The sequence below is a fragment of the Seriola lalandi genome, unplaced genomic scaffold (assembly GCF_002814215.2).
Source record: "Seriola lalandi dorsalis isolate HSWRI2012SDOR001 ecotype SW California unplaced genomic scaffold, Sedor1 jcf7180002053675, whole genome shotgun sequence".
In the NCBI taxonomy this organism is placed as follows: Eukaryota; Metazoa; Chordata; class Actinopteri; order Carangiformes; family Carangidae; genus Seriola; species Seriola lalandi.
In genome coordinates, this window is record NW_019524228.1 from 12,142 (window position 1) to 38,554 (window position 26,413).

The 26,413-nt window shown below is 38.3% G+C and overlaps 1 protein-coding gene across 4 annotated transcripts in view; it reads right to left on the reverse strand.

The window, feature by feature from the left end:
• Positions 1–5,604: 5,604 nt before the first annotated feature.
• Positions 5,605–26,413, reverse strand: part of ntm (neurotrimin) — a 430,835-nt gene continuing 410,026 nt past the window's right edge. For 3 of the 4 annotated variants that reach the window (XM_023401410.2, XM_087172715.1, XM_023401409.2), the window contains 5 exons: positions 19,082–19,210; positions 17,341–17,461; positions 16,862–17,013; positions 13,648–13,683; positions 5,605–10,650 (listed from right to left, as the gene is read on the reverse strand). In XM_023401410.2, the coding sequence (XP_023257178.1) occupies positions 10,550–10,650; positions 13,648–13,683; positions 16,862–17,013; positions 17,341–17,461; positions 19,082–19,210 (539 nt within the window). In that variant the 3' untranslated portion in view covers positions 5,605–10,549. The remainder of the gene's footprint in view (positions 10,651–13,647; positions 13,684–16,861; positions 17,014–17,340; positions 17,462–19,081; positions 19,211–26,413) is intronic. The other variant, XM_023401411.2, reaches the window with a different exon arrangement.

The following is a 26,413-nucleotide window of genomic DNA, read 5'->3' on the forward strand; positions in this document are numbered from 1 at the left end:
TTTATTTGGTAGAGATTTGTGTAGCCTATTTGGTTGAATTTTCTGTTTTTTTTTTCATGTTGTTTCTGTATTTCTGTTTAAAAATCGTCTCGGTATTGGAATGTGATTTTTGTATTTTCAGCATGTTTTCTTTATTAACTTGGCCGATGAGGTTATGTATTGTAATTAATTGAATTTACAACTTCAACTCAAGTCTCACTTGAGACTTGACTTGAGACTCAAGAATTTTTATTTAATACCTTCGCAAAGGAGGTGATGTGTTCACCGATGCCTGTTTGTGTATTTATCATCAGGATTACTCAAAAAGTCCTGAACCGATTTGCAGTGAACTTGATGGAGGGATGGGACATGGGCAGATCCGAATCATTTAGTATGACTTTAACTTTTTTCTTTGAAGTCTGGTTTATGTTGTTTGACAATGGTCTATGTTTGAAAATGTTTTCTGCATTTGGTTGTGTTTTATGTATTTGTAGCATGTGTCTGTTTGATTGTATTGTCAGTATTTGCACCTGTAAATAATGTTTGGTTGTGTTTTCTGTGGTTGCCCGAATTTTGTCTAAATGCTGCTCATGTGTTGCATAATTGGTTGTCAAATGTTTTTCTTAGTTTTATTGTGTTTTGTTCATTTGTATGTGTTTATCCAAGTTGCATGGTATAGAACGTCTCAACACACAACCACAGCCCCGGGCTTTGGTCCAGACCACTACGAACTGTGCAGAGACTCATCAGTCAGGTCAATCTTCCAGCAACTGGTGACTGATGGAGTTCAATAAAAGTAATAAAATACTTCAGGAAAACATCATGAGTCCAGTAAAACAAGTCATTGAAAACTTTAACAGACACATAAGTGGAAAAATAAAGAAACTGGGCCCTTAAGCTTGAGAAAGGCCACATAACTAAGGTGACCTCTGGCTAGTACACCAATCCGTACTACTAAGTAGAAAGCCTTTTCATACATAGCTGACCCTGGATTTTAAGTGATACCACACAATAACCAGAGTTCGGGGCTAAGAATCAGATAGCAAGGTACACACAAAGGTCTTAAATGAAAATAAAAAGTTTTTAAGGTGTCAAAACTCAGGAAGTATCTTGGATTACAGAGTACAGGGTTAAATCATACCTACAGCTTTCTGACTTTGATCTGAACTATAGTTAATAAAACGTTTTCTCGCATGGATTCACACTTGGAGTTTTGGCAAGAGAGTGAGTTCAAAAAGTTTTATCACTCACCAGTTCTTGTAACTTTACTTAAGCATGACATATGTTTCAGCACACTTTGCCTTTGTGCTTTTACAATAAATATCAGTTCTCAGAACAACAAGTGGATGCATTGCTATGACATTTTATACGGACATTTATGGTCCCCAGAGGATGAAGCCTAATGCCTTTTCCCCCTGAGTTATCCTTCAGTTCCACCATGATGTTGACATGATTTGTAGCTTTGAGCGAAATGACTATAACAACAATGAGATGGATTGGCAGGAAACTTGATACATACATTCATGTTCCCATCAGGTTGAATAATTTCATTCATTAGGTCAAAATCTAATTTTAACAATACTTATATACCTTAAATACAAATAATACTGACATCCCCATCAGTGTCAGTTTTTTTATTTTTTTATTTTTTTTATATATGCTAATTTTTTATTTGAACATGGTAAACTTTTACCAAAAATGATACCATCGAAACATTACCATTGTTATTGTGAGCATATTAGCACATTGACGTAGTGTTTGTGTGTGTGTGTGTGTGTGTGTTTGTGTCAACATGGCAAAATGAGGTCCTCGACACACCTACTGTAGCAGGAACTACACCACAGAGGTGGTTTTGAAAAATTTGGCAGGTTTATACAGTATGTCTGTCTGACTCAGCATGATAGTGTCACAGCCTGCAAGATACAGTCATGAAACCACAGGTGTGTAGTTGGGATCAAAATGAAGGCCGAGTTCAAAGATGAGTGTGAGAATGTAATAATGTAATCATGACTCAGTTATCATGGGTGGCAATGGCAACATGTTGACAGGTGCACCGCAAGATAATCTCTACTTGTATCTAGTTTATATAAGTTGAAGGAATTTGGCAAACCCATCATAACATTAAAGAAAAAAAAAACTCAAAGGCAACAGAGAAGTCTTATGCTTATTTTTGCTTCTGAAACATTTAAACATGTCCGCTTGATCCACCAAAGGAATATGAGAATTTGTGATGCTGAAATAGTGTCAGGATTCTGAGGGGGGATTTATGAATTTGTCCAATGAGATAACTCATATTACAAGATGTATAATAATAACAGAAACATCTTTCTTTCTGGACAAACAAGAGAGGTCAGTTAGAATTATTACTGTTATTCATCTTATCATAATTTTATTGAAGCATGTCTCCTTATTAATCTATATTACTGTTGTAATTTAAACATCTTGTGACATGATTGAGATGAACTGAACACACTTCAGTGACAAATAGTAAACACAACCAAACAAAGGGGTATGTAAATACAAACCAGTGAATAAATGTGTAATAGAGTTTTAAATCTATATTAAAGATGGTATGCAAGACCTAAAACAGATGAACTGACTGAGCAGTGAGTCAAATTTTTGAATTTTCAATTAAAATAATCTTCAAAGTCTCTGGACCAAACTGAAGCAGGACTTACTCCCATCACCAGGTATGTTAGTGCACTCATCTGGTGCCACTCTTGTTCAAATGTTCCTTACCGGAGAATAAATGTCCCAGCTAGGTCCCACCAGATTTTGGACTGCAAACGATACATTTCAATGCAGGTGCCCCAATCAGTAGATTATCTTATAGAGACTAAGCGCGTTTCAAAGTAGAACCAGAGGGTAAAATAATGGAGGAAGCTGTCGTAGCAGCTGTGTTGCACCATGTGATTGTATGTAATCATGAATGAAACTAGCAGCAACCAATGGTAGCCTTTTTTCAAAAGCTGCAAGAAGTCTGCGGTTCCACCTATTCTGTGAGATTTCACTCTGCAATTTTCAGGTGTGATCAGGCGCCAAGGTTGGATGATAATGATAATAATTTTCGATAAATGTTCTGTACCTATTCTGCATTTGGGTCAAGTCTCTGCACAATCACCCTGCAATTGGCTTATGTAGCTGCGTAGGGTCATAATTTTGAGAACAAAATAAAAAATAAAAAAAAAGAGTAAAAATGAGCGACTGTGAGAAGAGTCACACTGCTGCACAACATGATGAATCTGTGGCAAAGAGCGGTCACATTTTGGTTTAGAAATGGTTTTGGTTTCTAAAGCTGGATAATTGGTGGAGTGATATCTGTTCAGGTGACATGTGCTGATGCAGACAAGAAACAAAACCAACCAATTCCACCATTTAGAAAAGTAACATTACCCATCCATCACCCCAGTATACAGAAAGCCTGTGCTCTCAAACTGCTCCCACACCAGCATTTGCAGCCAAGCTTGCGAACAAGCCTCTTGTGGTAACATTAACTCAAACGCCAGCAGCAGTCGCTCGTGTCTGCCTTTTCAGTCAGTGCCCCATATGATAAGAGCTCAAAAAGAAGCAGAGAGACAGGAAGTGCAGTTTCATATATTATAGACAGAGGAGTAGATAAACTGGGTTTCAAAAGCTAATGAAAGTGGTTAACTCTGGGTATAAAGTCCCAGGACAGAAACATATTTCAAAAAAAGAAGTGCCTCTGTTTCATGCAGAATGCAGAGGAAAAGCGGAAGAGCAGCTTTACACAATTTGCCACCACTGACATGTTTTCTAGCTACACGGCAGAGCCTTACACAAGCCTAATAAGAATAAATGTTGTAGCGTGCTGGTTGTGGAGAGTGTCAAGTTATTTATTCAAAAATAAATGATTGTTTAGAACCATAACAAACGGTGCAATTTCTATAGGATTCAGTCCTAAAGTGAAAATACCCATTGGAATTCAAATTAAATGCGCTGGTGGAGTAAGTGTGGAGCATCCTTGTAAGCAGTACATACAGTTTTACACAGCATAAAACATTATGTGTATCCTTGAGGTCTAGAAAACATGTTGAATGCATTTCCTTTTTCTTCATTTTTCCTTTTTTCCTTATTAAACATTGTTGTTGATGTTTGGTTGAATGTAGGTTATGACATCAGGTACCAAATTCAATGTCAGGATGACTAATGCTGAGGTTAATTTGACATAGAATATTGACAACAGCTGACATTGATATATTTCATGCCAACGCCATCTTGACATATAAAATATCAACATTACAGTCCTGAGCAAAACATCTGCTAAACATCACAATATCGGTTTGGCAGCGTTGGGTTTTGATGTCAACCCAATTTTGATTTACAAAATTTAACATCTGTCTGACGTGAGAGTTGTTGGAGTGTCCACGTTACACTGATGGCCGCCGCCTGCTGGGAGAGTCCTCTATCCTCAGTAGTTGTTCGTCCCTACCCTCTGATATAAGTACGGTGACATAGCGCCCCTTCTGCTGGCCTGAACTTTTGTCGTCATGGTTCCAGGAATAAAGGTGTGGTCCAGGTTGTGGAAAAGGTTTTGGGTTAAAACACCTTCCTTAAGGTCAGTTTCATACGGGTAACTAACAGCAGTCTCCTGTGTTAATGTCCTGTGTGTTGTCCATCCACCCCAACCTCCTCTTAACACTGACTTTGTCGCCCCTTTATGTCACCTGACTTCCTCCTTTGCTATCATCATAATTACTACAGCAGCTAGACGTTGCCTAACAAGAAAACATAACTATGAGTTGTAATAAGCTGCTGCACAGATGACCTATTGGAATGTTTTTCACATGAGAGGACTGTCTCTGCATTTCTGTGTTAGCTCTGAATCTAGGTACACTGGCCTTTAATGTAAGGCAAAGAAAAATCTTTTTTTTTTTCTAACAGCATCATTACATTCTCTGGTTTCTGGTGTATGGAGCAATTCTCAGCTGTAGCGAGCAGATGTTTGCATGAATTAAATATTTTTTGAGGCTGAAGTAGAGCGGCAGGGTATCAACTGCAAAGCCCTTTTTTTTTGTCCCTGCTTAAAAAAAAAAAAAATGCAATAAAAAGCACAAACCTGAACTAGTGTACTCATCATGGACATGCCTTACATTATTTATCACAGTGCATCTCTCCAGGTCACAAACGTCAATGCCATGGACAATTCACATTAGAAACCACAGAGTCTTGTTACATGTATCATCAATACAGCAGATGAATGAGAATAGGAAATTTTTTTCGCATGCAGCTACACTGTGCAATTAACATTCATTGTGCAGGAAGAGAAAAGATTCAGTGCTTTATAGCAGACCTCCTGCTGTTTTGGTTCATAATAGATGTACCAGAATCTTTTAAAACAACATGTCGAGGCTGAAGCGCACTGGTGTCATTTAGAGAACTGTAGTTAGCCATTGTTGGTTGCTGACAGACCACAATGAGCTCAGTTCAAGGTCAGGACTTCTGAGGGAGATGGAAATCAATAGGTTTGCCTTGTTACTGGATAGGTGCCAGTGTGGGGAATGCTGCTGTTTGTGCACTTTGGGAAAGTCTATTGGCAAAACATCTGATATGTTCCTATGGATATTTAATCTGAGTGAATAAAAACACCACAAATATATCAAAGCATGATCTTAAGATACAACATTTTATTATCAGTCTTAAATATGAGCACACACTTTTCATCAAGAAAATACATAAGAACCAACAATCCTTTACAATGCGGGGGAGTCAAATAGCATGACGTCTCCCTCCACTTGTGAACAATCCGGTTTAAAGAGAGCTCTGTGAACTTGTAGCCAGGCAAAGGGCAGAATTTTATTTATGTGAATCATCCAAAATAAATCTCATGGGATCATGAGACTACTTCATGCGTCTGCTATGATAATAACCCCCCTGGACGCTGAGACAAAGGTTTGATTTCTCATGTCTAACCAAAGTTCACATCCAAAAATGATCCCTTCCAGACTGCAATGCAAATCACACAAATGTCACAACACCTAAAATTAATAGCACTATCTGATAGGTGCAACACAAACTCAGTCATTTTTCTTAAATGGTATCAAATTTTCTTCAAAGACTTCTCTCTTGCCTTGCACACATAAAGACAAAGAAAATAAATGTACCCATAGCTTTTTTTTTTTTTTTTTTTTTTCCAAAAATCAGTCCATGTTCCAACTGGACCCATGTTTGCTTGGGCTGAGAGAAAGAATGAGCCCTGCAATCCCTATGCAGTCTTCAAACAGAGAGTGGAATTGGTCATATCAACATAAATATGCAGTGCTACTGCCAAAATATAAGCCTTCATGGGCTGTGATTCAGAATTGGCTGACTGGAGTCAGACAGAAACAGGAGAATTTATGTGTATTCAGGCCTTTTCAGTGCAGTTTCCAAGCTGAACTTTGGAGGCAAATCAGAAATATTTTACCAGTGTATTTCTGAGATCCTCTCCCCGGGTTGCTAGGCTTTATCATTATAAGTTTGGCTTGAATGGGACTTACAGTGTGTCTTGCATATCCTTTTTTAAAAGTCAAGCTTGGAGGGAATTTGGAACATTTGCATTTGCTCTAATAAGACAGCGGAGAGGCTGACTTTTTTTAATGTCATGCAGAAAGAAACTGTAGTACAACTGTCAACTGTTTGTCTGAGAAATGATGAATTATTTTCACTTATAGAAGTTGCTTATTTCACACTGAAATATGTATGTTATCTGCTGCGGAGTTCTCCCATAATACATCGAAAACACTGGTGCTAAGTAAAATAAAAGGCTCCAGGTCAGAAAAAAAAAAAGAAGCAGCCTGCATAGGATTTCTCCAGTCTTAATACATGTCTGGGACAGCAGGTGAAAAAAGGAAATGAAGATGATGCTTTTCTTTTGGCTGTGCGCCGCTCAGACCAACCAAGGCCTACACCTTAGGAAATGTGATCTAGTGGGATTTCCAGCAGCGATTTGACAGTGACAGCTTTCAATCTCCAATGGAAAGGCAGGACACCACATCCTCAGATCCCAGATCAGACCACTCTTTGCCTCCATCCTGCTTCCTCAGCTCAGTGTGCAACAATTTGTTTGTGACCACATATCTCATCAGAGTTCATCAGGATATTAATGTGCTACCATAGTGACCATATAGCATTTCTATTATTGAGTGGATTATTAAGTTAAGTCAGCTGTACAACCAACTCCACACATCTGGTTATATATGAAAAAAAAAAACTTTCATTTCCATTTAATCTAGGAATGCATAACATGTTATATATTGCCAGCAGCCCTGCTGGTTTGTACAAATCTGCCTGTGCTCTAAAGCTAAGCAACTTATATGTGTCTGTCCTCAGTAATAGTGTGCTTGACTTGAGAAATGATATTTTATTGCATTTGAAATGACATAAAAAAAGAAAAAAAAAAGAAAAAACACAATTATCAAGGACAAAGCAATAAACTGCATAAACATTCAGCTGTCTGTGCTGTCCTTTCAGAAACCTGTGGAGCTCTAAGATACACCTACTGACTAATACAGCTGTGTGGCATCGCATGGGACTTCTGTGAATGTGCATCGCTTACACTGTCGTTACAATGCACACAAATGGACATCCAAAAACTAGATCTAAATATTACTTTGACATTACTTTAAGGTGGTAAATAATTCGACACATTGCTGAACAACTGCTCAGAGGTAGTAAAAAAAAAATAAAATAAATGACCCAGTTTTTACAATGTGTGCTTGGCTGTTCTACAAATTAAATGTAGGCAGAGATATAGGATAATGTGTGTGTGTGTGTGTGCGTACGTGTGTGTGTGTGTGTGTGTGTTAATTGATATTTCCAGGCAAACTATTAAGCAAGATTTTTTTCACGTTCAGTTCCTTTTCAGCCTTTCAAGTGAACTCAGAGTGATGAGGCTGTGATTGTTTGTGGGAATATTGATAGCAACTACTTTCATCTGTGGAGGGCTCCAGCACAGACCTCCTTGGGAGGTGGTCTTAAATGTGGTTAATCTTGTGGCAAAATGACAAAATAGACGTGAGATCAGTCCCGCCATCCTTCAAGCCAGGATGGAATAATTACAGTGTCATTTCCAAACATCACTGTGCTGGAGATGAATAACAGTCCGCAGTGTCTGTCTCTCTCTCTCTTCCTTTGTGTTGTGTGTGAAAACAAACGGTGATTAGCCTGTCAGATTCAGCTGATGATTACCCTGATCAATTTCAATAATGGCCCTATCTGTTTCATGCCTTTTTGATTTGGATATTGGCTCTTTTTCTTCACATCAAGGAGCACAAACGTTGTTATCCCCAAGAGCTATAAAGGAAAAATTGAGGTACACATGGACGACAGACTAAGACCTCACCTGAGCACAAGGCAATCCAGGAAAAAGAAAAAGATCAGTATTTTCTTTTAAAAGAGGAAAGGTGATCGTGAAGGGAAGGGAAGCAGATCACTGGTTCTGTCTCGCTCGCTCTGTCCTGTCAGACCCCGCTCAGTGTCAACTGAGGTCGTATTAATTTAAAAATCCTTGCCCCACCACTACACAGACACACACCAATTGGTTTTAATCCACTGTTCCTGTTTGATGTTGTTTTAATGCAATCCTACATGTGTTTTAGTGCTGCACATAGTCCAGTGATGTGCAGTGCAGCTCAGTCAGTAGATGGTTGTGTTGTGTTTGATGTACACTGACAAACAGATACTGATGCATTCATCATGAGATTCATGATATTTAAAAAATACTTTTCCACATTACAATACCAGAAGCCTAACACCAAATCTTGCTTTCATTGTTGTTGTCACTCAGCTCTTTTCCACCGCTGGGTTGAACCTGAGTGCGGCCTGGCAGTTGTTGTGAATCACTTGCCAACACAAGAGATACAAGATACTGGCTTCAATTCTCGCTGCCGTGTTGTGAGAGGTTACTGATTGTTGCATAAAATCCTGACGTTCACAAGAAAATAAGGTAACAGGTCTGTTGTTTGTTTACAGCCTCTGTGATGCTCTGTCTGCACTGATTTTATTCCACAATAAAACACAGAGATATGATTTTCTTCTTTTCTTATATATCCTGTCTTTCCTGATAATGCAGGCTATATATCAAGTGATAAAAAGCAGTTGTAGCCTTTTCGCTCAGTCCTCTGATCAATCTCTGTTATTGCAATTGGCTCACATGCCGCACAGTGAGCCTGCAATTCTATCTTTTTCTTTTCAATAAAAGCTGGAAATGTCACGTTCAGATGGACATTTCACAGTCATGAACCACATACTGTACATTTTGGTTTAAAGGTATCAATGATTTTAGATTTTTTTTTTTTTCCCAATTAACCCCCATCTTAAACCCTTATGAAAACACAGCATGTTAACCCTCTTGTTTCTGAAAAGACAATACTATGGAAGTGTTGGTGTTTTGGTTGGTGTTGAGACAAGGAAACAAATCTGTGAAGTAAGGTGGTAACTAAATGTGTAAAGTCTTTGGGTTACTGGTGTCTAACTACATGCATAAAGTGTTTATTTTCATTTTAACATGATCTTACTGAGTTGTCTCTAACCTTACACTGCTGGTTTGGAACATGAACAGGAACGTTTTCGCAAATAACTGTGTCGTGTAGAAATTGCATGACGTTCAAACAAGTAGAAACGCATTAATAAATTTGCATTACTTAAGTCAGACATTGACTCCACACGTGGAGTAAACTCTCGCTCCATTTGAACTACATAATTATAACATAATTATTCTTGACACCATTATTGTGTACAACTGTACTGGTAAAGAAAAAAAAAATACAACAAAGACGTTAAACTAGGATATTCAATCCTAATTAATTACAACATTATATTTTCCTTTGTCAAAAAATTTAAAACTAAACATGACTGGAAAAAAAAGAAAATTAAAAGATTAGCATATCACAACCGCAAGTATATCACTATAATGCTGGGAACAAAAATACATGAAGGTCAAAAACAATTCTGCTTTCAACAACCAGACTGAATGATAATTATTATACATTAAAATATGATAATACCAGGCTTTCAGCCTCGGGGTAACCTAAATTCCTACTGCTTCACTGTCTCGGTTTGACTTTGAGGTATTTAACATTCACCTCTCATACGTGCCATAAATTTGCCTTTTCCTGGAGTTGAGATGAATATGCAATGCAGTTAAAAATTAAGACAAATCCATCTGAATAAGAGACACCTCATTTTAGAAAATCCTTTCTTTTCCCGAGACACACGTAAAAAGAGACAATCCAGAGTAATATAATTTAAAGAGAAAAATATTGAACACAAATCAGTTAAGGTGTGAAACTTCTGTTACATCCTTAAAAAGGAAAATAAAATAAAATAAAATAAAATAAAATAAAATAAAATAAACAACATTTTGTTATGTACTTATCTAGTGTATCAACATCATGACGTAGCTTGGTACTTCATGCACTCACTGTGCATCAGTTTATGGTTCTGGTTCAAAACAAACAAAAAAAACAGACGCACCCACGCACGCACATACACACACACACACACACACACACACACACACACACACATACACATACACGCACACATCACTCGTGTTCAAATCCATTCCTCTTCAAAACCTGAGCAGGAATGGCAGAAACACTATGAAGAGGAGACAGGTGTGTGAGTGCACTCCCATCGCGCCGCCGCTGCCATCCTGAACTGCTCTCGGCCCTGACAGGAGGGAGAAAGAAAGAAGAAGAAGAAGAAGAAGAAGAAGAAGAAGAAGAAAAAATAACACCTGGGTAAGTTCCTCCACTGGTCATTGTTTTTTTCTGTTGTGTTAGCGCCACTGGGGGTAAATTATTAAATTAAGTTCTTATCTGCTGATAACAATTTATTGGCTTAATAACCTTACAGCATTTGTGATTACTGTGACTTGTAGTTTGATGATGTTTGCATGAGAACACAAGGTGACTGCTTCACATTGTATTTTCTGCATAAAAACCAGAGTACATAATTAGTGATTATAGCTGAGTCACTGATTACAATTAATGTTTAGAATTATTGGGGATTTGGAGGTATGGATAACAAGGTTCTATTAGTGACATGGCATCAACACGAGATTATGAAAGTTATCAGATGTTTTCCTTACTTTCATCCCTGCTCTGCAGCTGTGATGCGGAGCTATCGGCCTCCACAGAGTTTAACATATAAAAAACAGTATGTACATTATGTCCATTTTGTAGAGTAACACTATGCTTCATCTGTAAATTAGGCAAACCTGTCTCCTAAAAATTGATTTTTGTATGTTTTGAGGTAAACAGAATGAGGTCTTACTTTCTTTCAGCATAAATAACAAACATTTTAATGAACATATCTGTCAAGTTGCAAAATGTCCATACTGAATGTATGAAATGAATGCATTTCCATTCCATGGTTAGGCAAATATTGTGGTCTTAATTAAATAAAGTCAACATTGTTTTTGTTTTGTTTTTTTTGTTTTTTATTTAACTAAGACCATGATTTTTTCCTAATCTTAAAGTGTTTTTATTGTATCAACCTAACCACTGATGGGGGGTCAGGATGAGAATCCAAGTCTCTGGTGTCAAAGTCCTGAACTTCATATGCCCATCATACCACCAACACAAAAACATGTGGCACTTCCTTCATTGGAAAAGGACATATACAACACTGATGATGTGGAGTAGCTCAAGGTTCTATCCTAGGTTCTCCTTTGTTTTCGATCTATGTTCCTGTTGACATCATTATTAGTGCTTAACATATGCAGCTGGAGCTGCTTGTATATGTAAAACAGTTTATTTCATATAAAAAGGTCATAAGAGCATCACCCATTTGGTTTTATAATATTATGCGTTATACTTGCAGATTTATTCTAGCTAAAGTCTGGATCTTTGTGATACAATCAGTACATAACTGACAGGTATCATGTTGTGAAATATTGTTCTCTCATGTAGGCAGGTAAACCATATCCAGGAAGCAATCATTGTTGGGAACTATAAATAAACAGCACATATAATGACAATGACGTATACAGTAAAAGCTTTGATTAGGAAGCAGAATGTGAACTACATTTAGTGCTGCATATAGCACCTGTTTTTTGGGTGTGATGGTCACAATGACATGGTCTGCAGCATCAAATGCTGTACTAAAGTTTGACAGGATTAGAAGTGGTCATTGCCCAGCATTTATTGCTTCTAGACCATAATCTTGTCTTTAATAAGGACTGAGAACTGGTCTATTAACCCACAGGCTTTTTTTAATGATGCTTTGACTTGCAGGTTTACTTTGGTCAGTTGTAGCTGATTGGCTGTCAGCAACTATAGTGCTACTATCAATGTTTCCTGAATATTTGCCCAGATCCTAACGCATATAATAATATATATACTACATAGAGTGTAAAATAAAGTATGTGCAGAACATACAGTGATGTAGCACGCTTTTTGGAAACACGGCTTTTGTGCCTGGTGCTCTTTTATGTATCAGATAAATAATTCTTAGATGTAACAAAAATGTAAGCCAGACTTTCAGTACTTTACATTAAATTTAAGCTTTATCCTTTAGTTTTTAATGCACCTGCAGTATTCTAGTATTACTAGTGTGTGCACAGCTTTTAAGAACACCGTAAGAAATTCACAGGGAATTCATCTACTACTAAAATATAATACAATTGTATGATGCAACAGTGAAAAGACATAATATTTTCATCATGCTCTTTTCAGGGATGAGGCAAGTTCCATCTAAATGAACGCATTGTATGAGGATTGAGGACAAATTTTAACTTTTTACTTTGAAGCTTGTCACACAATGACTACTCATTTCCCTTGGATTTCCATGAGTTCACCAGTTTCCTTTGGGGCATCTATCCAATTACCCTGCCACAGTGGATTATCCCTAATCCTGCATATGGCTAATTAGAATAATGACGTTCACTCATAGTCAAAATCAAGGCCATTAATACAGTTCTGTGTTGTTAATGGAGTGAGTTTCCTTACAAGATGGTGCAACCAGAACTCACAAGGACGCATTAAATGACAAGATGGGGGAGGTGTTTATCTTTGCACTATCACCACAGATCCATATGTTTAAAAACTGGTTCTAAAAACATGTAAAGGAATAATCTACACCAGGCATCTACAATCTACAGCCACTATTGCAGATACAAGAAACATTTGTGCCAACAGTGAGTTTTTGGAGCTCTCTCTGTGTTTGCTTTCGCTATTACGTTTTCTGTGTAGGATGGACAGTTCAAATACAGCAGGTGGAAACAGTCACATAAGCACAAATGATGATAAAAAAATATGACAAATACTTACATGGGAAAAAGAGCATGCAAAAATCAAAATGAAGCCGATGTCACACAGAGAGGCAGTTAGGTTTGCAAAGGACAAAGATGAAACATGGTTAGTGCAACAGGGCTACATTGACCATTTTCACAAAGATACAAAGATTGCCACCAAACAGCTCTAAAATATGAATTCATAAAGGGAACAAAGAGTCATTAAAACAGTACAGTCCTGATAGGAATAAAGAACCAAGAAATTATTTGTCTCTTCTTGTCAAATACAGAAGAAACACAACGCTATAACTCCAGTGACACTGGAGCCTGACTTCCTGATTGTGAAAATGGCAATGTTTGTCATGTCCGAGCATGCGGTTAATGCTTTCGACCCACAACAGCTGAAGTGCATGCTGGTGCAGAATACTAACCTTGCAATAGCGTTGAGCTAGTGGGTTCAATTACCACTACACCAGGGGAACAAATGAAACAGAGCAACATATTGGAAACAGAACAGCAACATATCATTGACAACACTTGTGAAAAGCATGAAAAGTATGCTGCTGAATGGACTTTAAACTGGTGCTGAACAGGTACTGAAGAGGTCAAACTGATAATAGTCCCAACAGCCATTCATCAAATCACAAGTCCATTTCAAAGGTTTAACACTACACTATTTTAATTCTCACTACGGCTACCACACTACAGTGTTGATAAGTTAATGATATGCACGATTCAGTTTTTTTGTGACACCTTTGACTTTTGACATGTGGTTATTTCTTTGGTGTGAAACAAGGCCCCGGGAATGACGCCAACATGTGATGCCAGGGGTGGAAGTGATGACTTACATTTTCTCTCGTTACTTTACTGTACTGTTTTGTTTTGTTTTTTTGGGGGGGGGGTGAATATTTTTTTTCATGTCAAGTATGGTACTTTGCTGCAATTAAAGATGCAATCATTAAAACCAAGTCACATAATAAAGTCATGATAAACCATGTGAGTATGCAACAAAAGAGAGGAGCCGAATCAGCATCTGCATCAGAGAAGAAGATGATGGTGAGTGTGCGGCTGCAGGAGGCAGACCCAGCTTCATGTCCAGAGAGTTCACATTCTCAACTCTCAGTCTAGATATACTATATTGCCAAAAGTATTCACTCACCCATCCAAATAATTGAAATCAGGTGTTCCAATCACTTCCTTGGCCACAGGTGTATAAAATCAAGCACCAAAGCATGCAGACTGTTTCTACAAACATTTGTGAAAGATTGGGTCGCTCTCAGGAGCTCAGTGAATTCCAGTGTGGTACTGTGATAAGATGCCACCTGTGCAACAAGTCCAGTGGTGAAATTTCCTCGCTCCTAAATATTCCACAGTCAACTGTCAGTGGTATTATAACAAAGTGGAAGCGATTGGGAACGACAGCAACTCAGCCACGAAGTGGTAGGCCACGTAAAATGACGGAGCGGGGTCAGCGGATGCTGAGGCGCATAGTGCGCAGAGGTCGCCAACTTTCTGCAGAGTCAGTCGCTACAGACCTCCAAACTTCATGTGGCCTTCAGATTAGCTCAAGAACAGTTCGTAGAGAGCTTCATAGAATGGGTTTCCATGGCTGAGCAGCTGCATCCAAGCCATACATCACCAAGTGCAATGCAAAGCGTTGGATGCAGGGGTGTAAAGCACGCCGCCACTGGACTCTAGAGCAGTGGAGACGTGTTCTCTGGAGTGACAAATCGCGCTTCACCATCTGGCGATCTGATGGACGAGTCTGGGTTTGGCGGTTGCCAGGAGAACGATACTTGTCTGACTGCATTGTGCCAAGTGTAAAGTTTGGTGGAGGGGGGATTTTGGTGTTTGGTGTGGGGTTGTTTTTCAGGAGCTGGGCTTGGCCCCTTAGTTCCAGTGAAAGGAACTCTGAATGCTTCAGCATACCAAGAGATTTTGGACAATTCCATGCTCCCAACTTTATGGGAACAGTTTGGGGATGGCCCCTTCCTGTTCCAACATGACTGTGCACCAGTGCACAAAGCAAGGTCCATAAAGACATGGATCAGAGAGTTTGGTGTGGATGAACTTGACTGGCCTGCACAGAGTCCTGACCTCAACCTGATAGAACACCTTTGGGACGAATTAGAGCGGAGACTGAGAGCCAGGCCTTCTTGTCCAACATCAGTGTAACCTCACAAATGCGCTTCTGGAAGAATGGTCAAAAATTCCCATAAACACACTCCTAAACCTTGTGGAAAGCCTTCCCAGAAGAGTTGAAGCTGTTATAGCTGCAAAGGGTGGACCGACATCATATTGAACCCTAGGGATTAAGAATGGGATGTCACTTAAGTTCATATGCGAGTCAAGGCAGGTGAGCCAATACTTTTGGCAATATAGTGTATGTTTTAAATGTTTACATTCACTGACCGAGTGACAGGGGGAGCGAGTGGTGTGTTCACTCCTGGACAAGCAGTTTGTGAACAGCAGAAAAATGCACAATGATGATTAAGATCAGCATTACCTTACATTATTTAGGTAAAAATAAAAAGGATGCATCTTCCTTAATTAATCACTGATTTTATGCATCACTTAGTGATGATGCTAAAGGACCCAAGTCAAACACACCAGTGATGTGTGTGACTGTTATGCTCACTCAGGATCTTCTACCTGGTGGAGTCTGATACTGGACTCACAGATGGCGCCCTTTCACTTGAATGAAAATTGCTCACCTGGTGCATGACCCAAAACATTTTTTTATCATCCAGGTGTAGTACTGCATTATACGACCCACTGGACATATGCATTAGTGTTCCTGCTAGGCCCTTACACTTAAAAAAATATACAAAACATAATTCACTTTTCTAGGCTCTGGGAAAGTTTTACAAATACAAAACCTCCATGGACTAAAAATTCTAGGAATAAAAAGTAAAAAACAATCTTGCTTGCAGTTGGACGTGTCCTGACTAAACTTTTATGGATGTGTCTTTTATAATGGTGTTCTGTGGGGAAGATGTTTTGTTTGTAATACCATGAACGGCCACTGGGACAAATTAGCAGCAACACTGAGTCTCAGTGCCGTATTCCACCCTTATCCACCTTCAGTGACCTTTCTGCTATTTTTGACAATTGCTATCGTGACTGCAGAGCTCATTCAGGGATTCAGTGTTTGAGAATTTTAAGGAGCGCAGTGAGACAGAGAGCATCAGTGGACGGCTTTTATTTTGCATTGAGAATGAATGAGCAGAGGAGTTAAACCTAGAGCAGATTGTGGACTTTGCAGGGCAAAGACTCACAGAATGACATTCAGACAAGGGAAGGCAACAAAAAATGTTTTTTGTAAATCACTGCTCAGAGGATAATATCAACAGCTACTGTGTTGTCTAGCAATGGAGCGTTTTGTTTTTGTACTACAGTCTGTGCAAAAACTGTGCAGGCTTTCTTTTTGCTGTGCGCGGCTGCAGCAAGTCTAAGCGGCTAAAGACTTTTTTTCCACTTATTTCCTCCACAAGGAAAACAGAAGTTAAACTGTAAATTTCACAAAATATATTAGCGAAATTTAAACCATCAGGTACAACTAAAAATTTTAAATTAAATTATTTGTCACTGAAACATAGAAATAGTCCTCTCTGTAGTATAAATGTAACAGATTCCTGTACTCACCATACAGAAGGAAGCTTGTGTTTGAGCTCCCAAGTTTGTTGACGGCAACACAGGTGTAGTTCCCGTAATCTCCGTCAGACACGTTAAAAAATGTCAGCTTGGACAGTGATCCAGTGTTCACAATCTCCGTGCCGTCAAAGCCATTGAAGATCCTACACAGGAGAAAAAATGTTCATGGACAAACCACAAATGCAACTAAGCATGTAAGCAGTTAATTAAGTTTTTGCTTTGTCTATGTTTTCTTAAGTCCCCCGCCAAATTACTGAGCGCAACAACAATAATTTAATTAATATTATTTAATACATGCAATTTTGCAGTAATCTTATAATCTTAATGCCTGTGTGACTGGCAGCTGATCAATCAGTAACTGTGAAAACTGATCAGTAAGCATACAAATACACACACACACACACACACACACACATATATACATACTTCGTCCGTTTGTCTACTTAAAATGCAAATGTAAAACCCATTACCTTCTGTCATCTTTATACCACTCAAAATCTGCCTCAGGCACTGCATCAGCCTCACACTCCAGCACTCCTCTTTGGCCCAGAGTCACTCCAACATCTCTGCCCTCTGACACGGTTGGAGCATCTAAACATAGGAGCACTGTGATCAGGACTACAGAGCAACACAAGTCCAGGATATCAGGAGAGGGGTCACGGCATTTTCTCCTCTTCTGTCCCAGTTTTGATTCAGGGCTGGGATCGACACCATGACCACAAGTGAACAGGAATTATGAACTAAGTATAATATTTATTACACTGCGTATAACTGCACAGTGTCAGGATATGATGAGAGGGAATTAACTCTTCAGGTTTTAATGTGATACAATCTATTCTCCTTCTTCTGCAGCAAAGGCACAGCAATTTATCAAAAAGACTTTTTTCCTGTTTGAGCAAAGCCTAGAAATGTAGGCTAACCCACAAATTCACAATGTGTTTGCAGCTGTATGGGCTGAAAAATGGCATGCAAAAGATGATGCAAAAAAAAATTAACTATGCAGCTCTATATGTTAGGGCTTCACTTATTTTCATCGTCAATAAATACACCAATAAATTCCTTAATTAATCAATGGACAATACAATATATACAAAAATAGAAAATTTTCCTAAACCCCATATAATGACTTCAAAATGTCTTTTTTAATCAAACCAACAGCCAAAAAGCCAAAGGTTTTCGGTTTCAAAGAAGAAGCACATCATTACAGTTGAGAAACTCTGATTAGGTTTTGCTTAAAAAGTGAAACTCAATAATAAAATGGTTACATATTAAAATAAGTTTGTATCAACTATGTACAGAAAATTATTAGAAATAAACCTGTGTCTACTTTTTAAAGTGGCACTACAGGCATTTCAAATGAAATGAGCTCAAACTATGAAATCATTCCAAGCCTCTCCAGGATGAAAAGATTATTGGGCATGGGGGAATAGCCATAATTCCAATAGGATTGCAAATGCAAAAACATATACTGCCTGATTGAAAAGGAAAATAAGATACCTCCATATATAACCAACATTGTATGTTACAGCTATTTCATTTCGCTGGGAATTAGAAAATTGTTCAACCTTGATTAATACATTTAATGTAAACACGCTGTATATATCTCACTATAAATGGAACATTCTGTATTTGGATTTTCTTGACAACCGCTTGTCTGAAGGATTCTAAACTTGGCAGGTGTGTTGCTGAGGATCTGAGGAAGAGCAGTTGTCGAGAAAAGCTTCAAACATTGCTTTACCACATGTTTCTTAACAGGGACGATACATGAAGACAGATGAAGAACCCATTTCTCTCACCAGGCTATGTAAGATTGTGTTCAAATTTCTAGAGTTAAACATTCTTGTACCCAATACTTATACTTTGCTTATCAGCAGGGTTACAGCTTTTTGATACATTTTTGATAAGTGTTTAAAATATTGTTTTTAATTAACTGATTAATCAGCGCTGATTAATGGTAGAAATTAGTAAAGAAAATCCCCAAAACAATTTTCCACAGGCCCAACATCAAATCAACAGTCGCACATTCAGTGCCATTCAGTTCACAAGAAAAGCAACAAAGGCCCATATCTCAGTAGCTGGAACCTGTACTTTTGCATGGAAATTAATTCAAAAATTATATGAGTATAAAAACATATCGGATATACTGAATTCTCTTAACAGACTGATAAAAACACTATATTTTAGTATACATGTTTGTTGCAGCTGACTCACAGTTGACGGTGATGTCGACAGTCTGAACATCTGTGTCAATATCGTTGACAGCTGTGCATTCGTACGTCCCTGCTCTCTGCCTGGAGATAGATGGGATTTCCAGGTACTCGTCATCTGACGCCAGGTCCCCTGTGAAAGATCACACACACAAAGTGGGAGAAAGTGGAGATGGTCATTCAGAATTAATACGTTGAGTCAACAGCTGTGGCCTCAATTGATATTTTCACACTCGGCGTCCCCCGCGTGGCCTTTGGGAGAGTCATCGTCACACTGGTGCATGGAGAGGAAGGAAGGAAGGTGTTAATTATGGACATTTGCTACAGTTATATTTATCTAGTTATTTGGATTTGTGATGAACTGCAGTAACAAAAAAAAAAAAAAATTCTGGCGTTTAAAGGGAAAAAAATAATATTTTGTTATTAACCAAACAAAGGGAGACGTTCAGATCTAACCCCCTAACAGAAATCGAAGATCTGAGTTCAGCAGCAACATCAGTGACAGATCCTGTTAAGTCTTGTAGCAACCTGATCTGGTATGACAGGCAAATGTCACACAGCTACATGTGTGTCAAAACTTACACTAGTAAATATCATGACATGTACCCAATTCTGTCTCTTTTTCCGACATTTTTCGGGGGTGTTACAACACTTGGTGATTAGTGCTTTGTTCAGCCTCCGCTCATTATCACTCGTCTGTCAGAACTTTCATACTGTCCTGTTTTTTGTGTCTCTCACGCCTGAAAGCACACCAAGACTACAACTGAGATATGAGAACATGAACGGGAGAAAATGCCAGCACGGCTACTTTGTCTTGTATCAATCTGACACGCTTCACAGAGACACTTAATACAGCACTCAACATAAAGAACAAAAGACATAATTGACTTCAAGCCTTCTCTCAAGATGTTGGTAGGTGACAGTAATAAATTGAAAATGGATTCACTTTGCTGGGATGGTTGTTATGGAGACCAGTCCTCAGTGACACACTGATCACTTGAGGAAACGTATGAGCAGGACTTGTACAGGTGTGCAGGTTCCACTCCGTTCCATTTGTGCGCCTCTTGTTCCTTTTTGATGCTCAGTTTTCTCTCAAAAGAGGCAACATCTCGCCAACAGAGACCACAGTGTCAGTTATAGCCGAGCTGTAATCCACTGAGGAGAGTTGATCAAGACCACGCTGCCAGCTGATGCACAATGTCAAAGTACATACATCCAGCTTCGGTTTTATGGCAGGCAGCAGCAAAAGCAGCTGTCCTTCAGACTCACGTGAAATCAGTGTTTCTCCATAACTGATGGAGGAAAAATTAAAGAAAAAAAAATTGACACTCCTCACTCATGACTAGTAATGTTGTGTCTGATATGTGTGACACATGAAACTCAGAGAGCCTCTGCTAACAACAACAACAACAACAAAATAAAACACTTAATTTGATTTCTTTAGTGTTAATTTGAAGCCTTAAGAAATTAACTAATAGTTAACACAACCTGACGAGAGATCACTGTTTGTTACTCATTTTCTCGCAGTCAGTGTTGGTTTCTTTTAACCGTGACCCTGATTGTTCCTGAACATTTAAGAGTTAATTATTGTAACCATAACAACAAAGGTCCCTTAACATAAACAAAGTTGTCATTTTAACTCAATCCACTATGTTTCCCTAAACCTGCCTTACCAAACCATCACCATAAAACATGTATTTTTCAAATGTAATTTGTAGCACTTTTGGAAAGCACAGATAAATGATGTCCAGCTGATGGGGCATCAGAGTGGGAAATGCTGACGAACAACATATTTTGATGTTTAATTTTGAGTAAATTTCTGACTTGGTGATCCAACTATTCCGTAAACTCTGAAATTAGACACACTCGTTCCTCTGAGAGACTTTAAAAAAAAAAAAATGTATTTGTCATCTCATGTTAAAATTGCTGTGATCTGGAACGAGCTAGACACATGAAACTTGGACCCATAACTGGAAATGATGTGCAAATGCTTACAAAGAAATATGAGCCAAGTTGGCCAGATGGTGGCGCATCCTGCAATATGAGCACACACGCCAAGTTTCCTTCACATCTGTAAATATCATTTATTTAGCACATTTGTAGTCTTAATAACCACTCAAAGTGCTTTACACCACAGGTCACACTGACCCATTAACACACTTTCATGCAGCACTCGTGCTAAACAAAGCGTTTCTCTAACCACCAACGTGGCAGGCTTTGTGATGATGACAAGTGTGTGATTGGTACAGAACGAAAGTAGCTGCAGTGACTTCGCTCAGCTTTGTCAGGCCTGAAACTCACTCATTGCTGCTCGCAGCTTTAATTTAGGGCGATTGGGTAGTTCCTTCTGTGGAGTCTTATGCTGAGGCTTAAATTGCTGTTAGCTGGAATGACCTAGGAACATGAGCCCAATCGACTAGATGGTGGCGCTGTAATTACACGCCAAAATCTTAATTTTGAAAGGGTTAGTAATTTGAATTATGTTATGAACAGTAAAATGCATGAATCTATTGATTGTGATTCTATCCATCAATCAATTAAAAAATTTGGTATACATCTTGCCGGCCTAATTCTATTATAAATGGGCAAGCTCGGTCAAAAAACATGGCCGCCATCAATCAAAAAACTTTGCAAAAGGGCAGAGATTAGAAGGAAATTGGCGATAACTCATTCATGTTTCACCATACGGGGGCACCACAAACACCAAAAATGTGTACATCAACAGAAGCTCACCAAATTAGGTGCGCATGATCTGGGGGCAAGTTTTAACCAATATGCAAAGGGTCATATTGATTGATTGATGTGGGCGTGGCCTCTTGACTGTTTCATATTTATTCATATTTATTTGATGAGCTTAACTATTACAATGATTGCGAATATCAATTTGGGATAAATGTTTCCAAAGAAATATCATAACAACTTAACAATAACAGCTTACTCACCCTAAAGAAGAGCTGGATTGGTTCCACAGGAAAGTTGAGAACAAACTAATTTTGGGTGTTAAAAAGAAGAGTATTTTCAGAAGAGCCATGCAGCTGTCCCCCAAGCTCAAGAAACTCATTAGAAAACTCTGGGACATTGCAACAGTATAGATTCAGATTTGAACATGAACCATGCTCCTTTTTCACCATGGAAACAGATAATCTTTTTTTTACATGTTCTGCAAGTAAAACACATTTGGAATAATCTTTCAGAATTGATGTTCTCTCAGTATTTTCCACATTATATTCTTTTATCAGTCTTCTATTAAATACATCTGACTTGGTTAATGTAATAATAATGTTGAGTAAATACAATATTCTCACATCAAGGTGGAAAGGCTTCAAACCCTCATATACTTTGTTTATGATGGATTTTGTAAATTATTTTGAATCCTTAAAATGTGTTACAAAAAAGAACAAGATAAGATAACATGTTAAGGGCAAATGCTTATGTTGTACTGTTGTTAATAAAATGAAATAAAGCACATTCAATTAAATCATTTGGATACATATAACACAGACGCAGTCAACCGGTCATAATTACAGTGACACAGAAGAGTGAAGTCCACTCTTAAGTTTGGCTTTGTAACATGATAATACAGTTAATCAAATGTGACAAATGTCAGTGGAAAACCACCCTACGTTGTGGCTGAATTTGTTCATGAGGTTTATTTGATGATTATAGTATATTAAGTATTAAGTAAACAAATGAAGTTTAAGGCTGTGAGAAAGTTTTAACATGCACTTTTTTTTGACTGTCTTCATTAGCGACTGCATTAGCTTTCATTATAGTGGTACCATCACCTTGCCTCAGTCCAGCTTTGCCAGAGAGCTGTGCATGGCTGGGCAATATTATGCACATATGCATGCATTATGCAAAGCCAGCCAGCTATGACTAAAGCCTGCAAAATTATTCAGGAAGTATTGAGTTTGTATTAACAGCATCATGCAGTTACATAAGTTTAACAGGGCACACAGGGGAAGATCAGAATACCACAAGGCTTCATACTAAAATATGAGCAAATATATTTATCAAACTGATGGAACTCAATATAAAGGATGTCTCTAATATAAACAAAGGCCTAGTAGCCTCTGAGAATTTAATGAATGTTTAATGTTGGCTCTAACAGTAGATGGCTGTTTGAAGTCACACACAACCTAGCAAGCAGATGTCCTGAAACAATTCCATATTCAGGTATCAGTGGAATCTACTGATCATAACAAGCTCATCAGACAGAAGCATTTTGGAATCAGAGCTGAATGTGCTGCTCAGAGCTGTGTCACCATATCTGAATTAGCCCGTTAATTCAGATTAGTGCAATGGTTCAGTTGTGATTAAAATCTTACTAGGCAGCTTCTGAGTAGTATGTATATTCTTTCATTTGTCTTTGTCACTTCACAGGAAAGTGTTTTGGTGCAGGTTTTGTCCATCATTAATTGGCTTATTCTCTTTTTCATGGGTATCCTCTATCAACATTATGCTTTGGAAACTAGTCTTCAAAGTTATAGGTAACTATGAACTGAGATGGAAAAATGTACTCAATGTAAAGGTTCCCTATCAGTGTTTAATTATTATATAGAATGTTTATATATATATATATGTATATATATATATATATATATATATATACCAGATATAAGCAGCATCACTGTTTTAGATTTCAAAAGGAAGAACTAATTTCACTTTGACATAAGCTCAGAAGTCCATCTGTGGTAAATTCATTTGATTGGATGGAAAGGCAGGTCTCATAGCTGACACTGCATATCACAGCAAAAATCAAGCCATGAGGAGGAAGGAGCTGCCTGCAGAGCTCAGAGACAGGATTGTGTTGAGGCAGAGATCTGGGGAAGGATACAAAAAAAATTCTGCTGCATTGAAAGTTTCCAAGAGCACAGTGGCCTCCGTAATTATTAAATGGAAGAAGCGTGAACTTTCCTAGAGCCAAACTGGTCACTCTGGCTGAGCTTCAGAGATCCTGTGTGATATGGGAGAAAACATTAAAGTGTAAATATATCTTGCTGTAAGTAAGTGGTTGCCTTATCTATTTGGTTTTCAGACGCCAACTAAGGAGAAACTGCCATGCTTAGCACCTGTGATTTAAATATAATGCTGGCAAACAGTGTGTAGCAACAGTTTAGCAGCAGTAAAGATGGAAGTGCTGGAAAGTATAACAACATGGAGGGATGATAGAGAAAAAAAAATGGTGTTGATGCTGTACCAACAAACATGCTTGTTAAGAAAGGGCACAATATGACTGTGGTTGATCCTCATAAATGCAACAGTCAGGGTCATTTGGATGCAGAGACAGGTAGTGCTGTAGTTGTGTATCACTCTGGGTACAGGCCACTTTACAACCATAACTGCTTCCTTATTACCACGTTTCAAGCCATGTCATTTGAGGTTAGAGGAGTCAAGGTGAGACTCACAGGTAACATGACGCAACATCCAGGGCAGACTGAGCTTTTAAAAACCACAATGCTAACTGAAACAAGAAGGCAGACCACTTTACTGCAACGTGTTGAAAAGTGAACACGAGAACTGCTACATGCACCAAATTTGTACGTGAACCTGTGACTAAAAAGAGAAGATGTGCTTTGGAAGTAAATAACTGTGAGGCGCAATGTAACCAATACGAACACAGATATTAAAATAACCAATTTAAGTATGATCCATTTCACATACAAGCTGCTGAGCGCTGTGAAGGTTTTGTTTAGAGATGGGTGTCGGAGAAGAAAATCCAAAGCAGCTGCAATCAGTGGAAATATGAAGTCTGAGTCTGGAATAAAATCAATTCAGCATGATGGCAGTTGTTTCTATTGAGCTTTATCTTATGTAATTTCACAAACTGAAAATGCAGGCACCTTGCAAGCCAAGCAGCCGAATTCCACAAATACAGTCCTCTATTCCACACCAGTTGAAAATAAAATGTTCAGGTTTGTTTGCAACAGACACTGAAATCGGGGCAGCTACTAACCTACTACGGGTTGACATACTGTATACACTTACAATGCAGACAGATGGATTTTATTGCCCATGTAATTCACCCGGTAATCATCAAGCAGGTGGCAGAAGGTGGTGAGGCTATTTACCTGAATCACAAGAATGGCAATCATTATGATACTTTGGCAACATCATGCAGACCGTTGGTCAAGAAAGAAGCAATTGAAGGCTGTGGAGAAAACATACATAGCCAATAGACGGGACATTTCAGAGAAAAGAAAAGTGAGATATGTCAGAAGCAAAGCTAAACATCTAGAAACACAAGACTAAAATATGGTACAAATGTGCAATACAGGAATTCTATTGTAAACGCAAGTCACAGAAAGTAGCGTAGTTTCAACACCGTGTGCACAAACAAAGACAGCGTGTATATTGTCTGTATGAAGCCGTTCAAGCATGTGTGGGTGAACAAAGCTGCAATAAATATATGCCTGATACAGTTTTTCAGCAAGAATGACACTCAGTAGAGTGCATACCTTCACCAAGGCCAAGCAATCCAACACATCTATTAGACGTCTGCATCAAATTGTACAAAGTCATAGATCTCAACACCATAAATACTGTATGTCAGACTTTTTACATCTAAATCAAAACTATCCAAATTATTTCCTGAGAAATGTTAAGGAAAGTGATAAAATAACATTGCTGGATCCGTCCATGAAATGTTAAATGGACTTGCACCTATATAGGGCTTATCTTATTGATCACTCAAAGTGCTTTACAATACTTGCCACATTAACCCATTCATTCACATATTCATATATCACCACCAACCTTCTAATTAGGATTGGATGACCTGCTCTACCTTGTGGGCTACAGCCGCCCCATTGAATGTGATAAACACCAAAATTTAATGGATTCTTCCATGGCCCATGCCATGCAAAGGTTCGGTATAAATCAGGTCAGTACTTATTGAGTAATCCTTCTAATAAACAAACAAACAAGCATACTAACTAATTAACTAACTAACTAACTAAATAACTAACTAACTAACAGCACAGGTGAAAAAAACATAACCTTGAATTGTGTCAGAAATAGCCTATGAATTTGTGAGACACAATTCTAAGCAATTAATCCATGAGTCCATGTGAATGTATGTGCCAGATGTAACAAAATTCCCTCTGGGCACTCCTGATATATCACAAGAAAGCTGAGGTCAACGTGACCTTAAACTTTGACCTTTGACCACCAACATCTAATCAGTTCGTCCTTTAGACCAAGTGGACTTTTATGCAAAATCTGAAGGGATTCTCTTGAGGCCTTCCTGATATTTAATTCACTGCACTCATCTGCAGTTCATCCTTTAATCCAAGTGAATATTAGTGCCAAACTTTAAGAAATTCTCTCAAGGTCT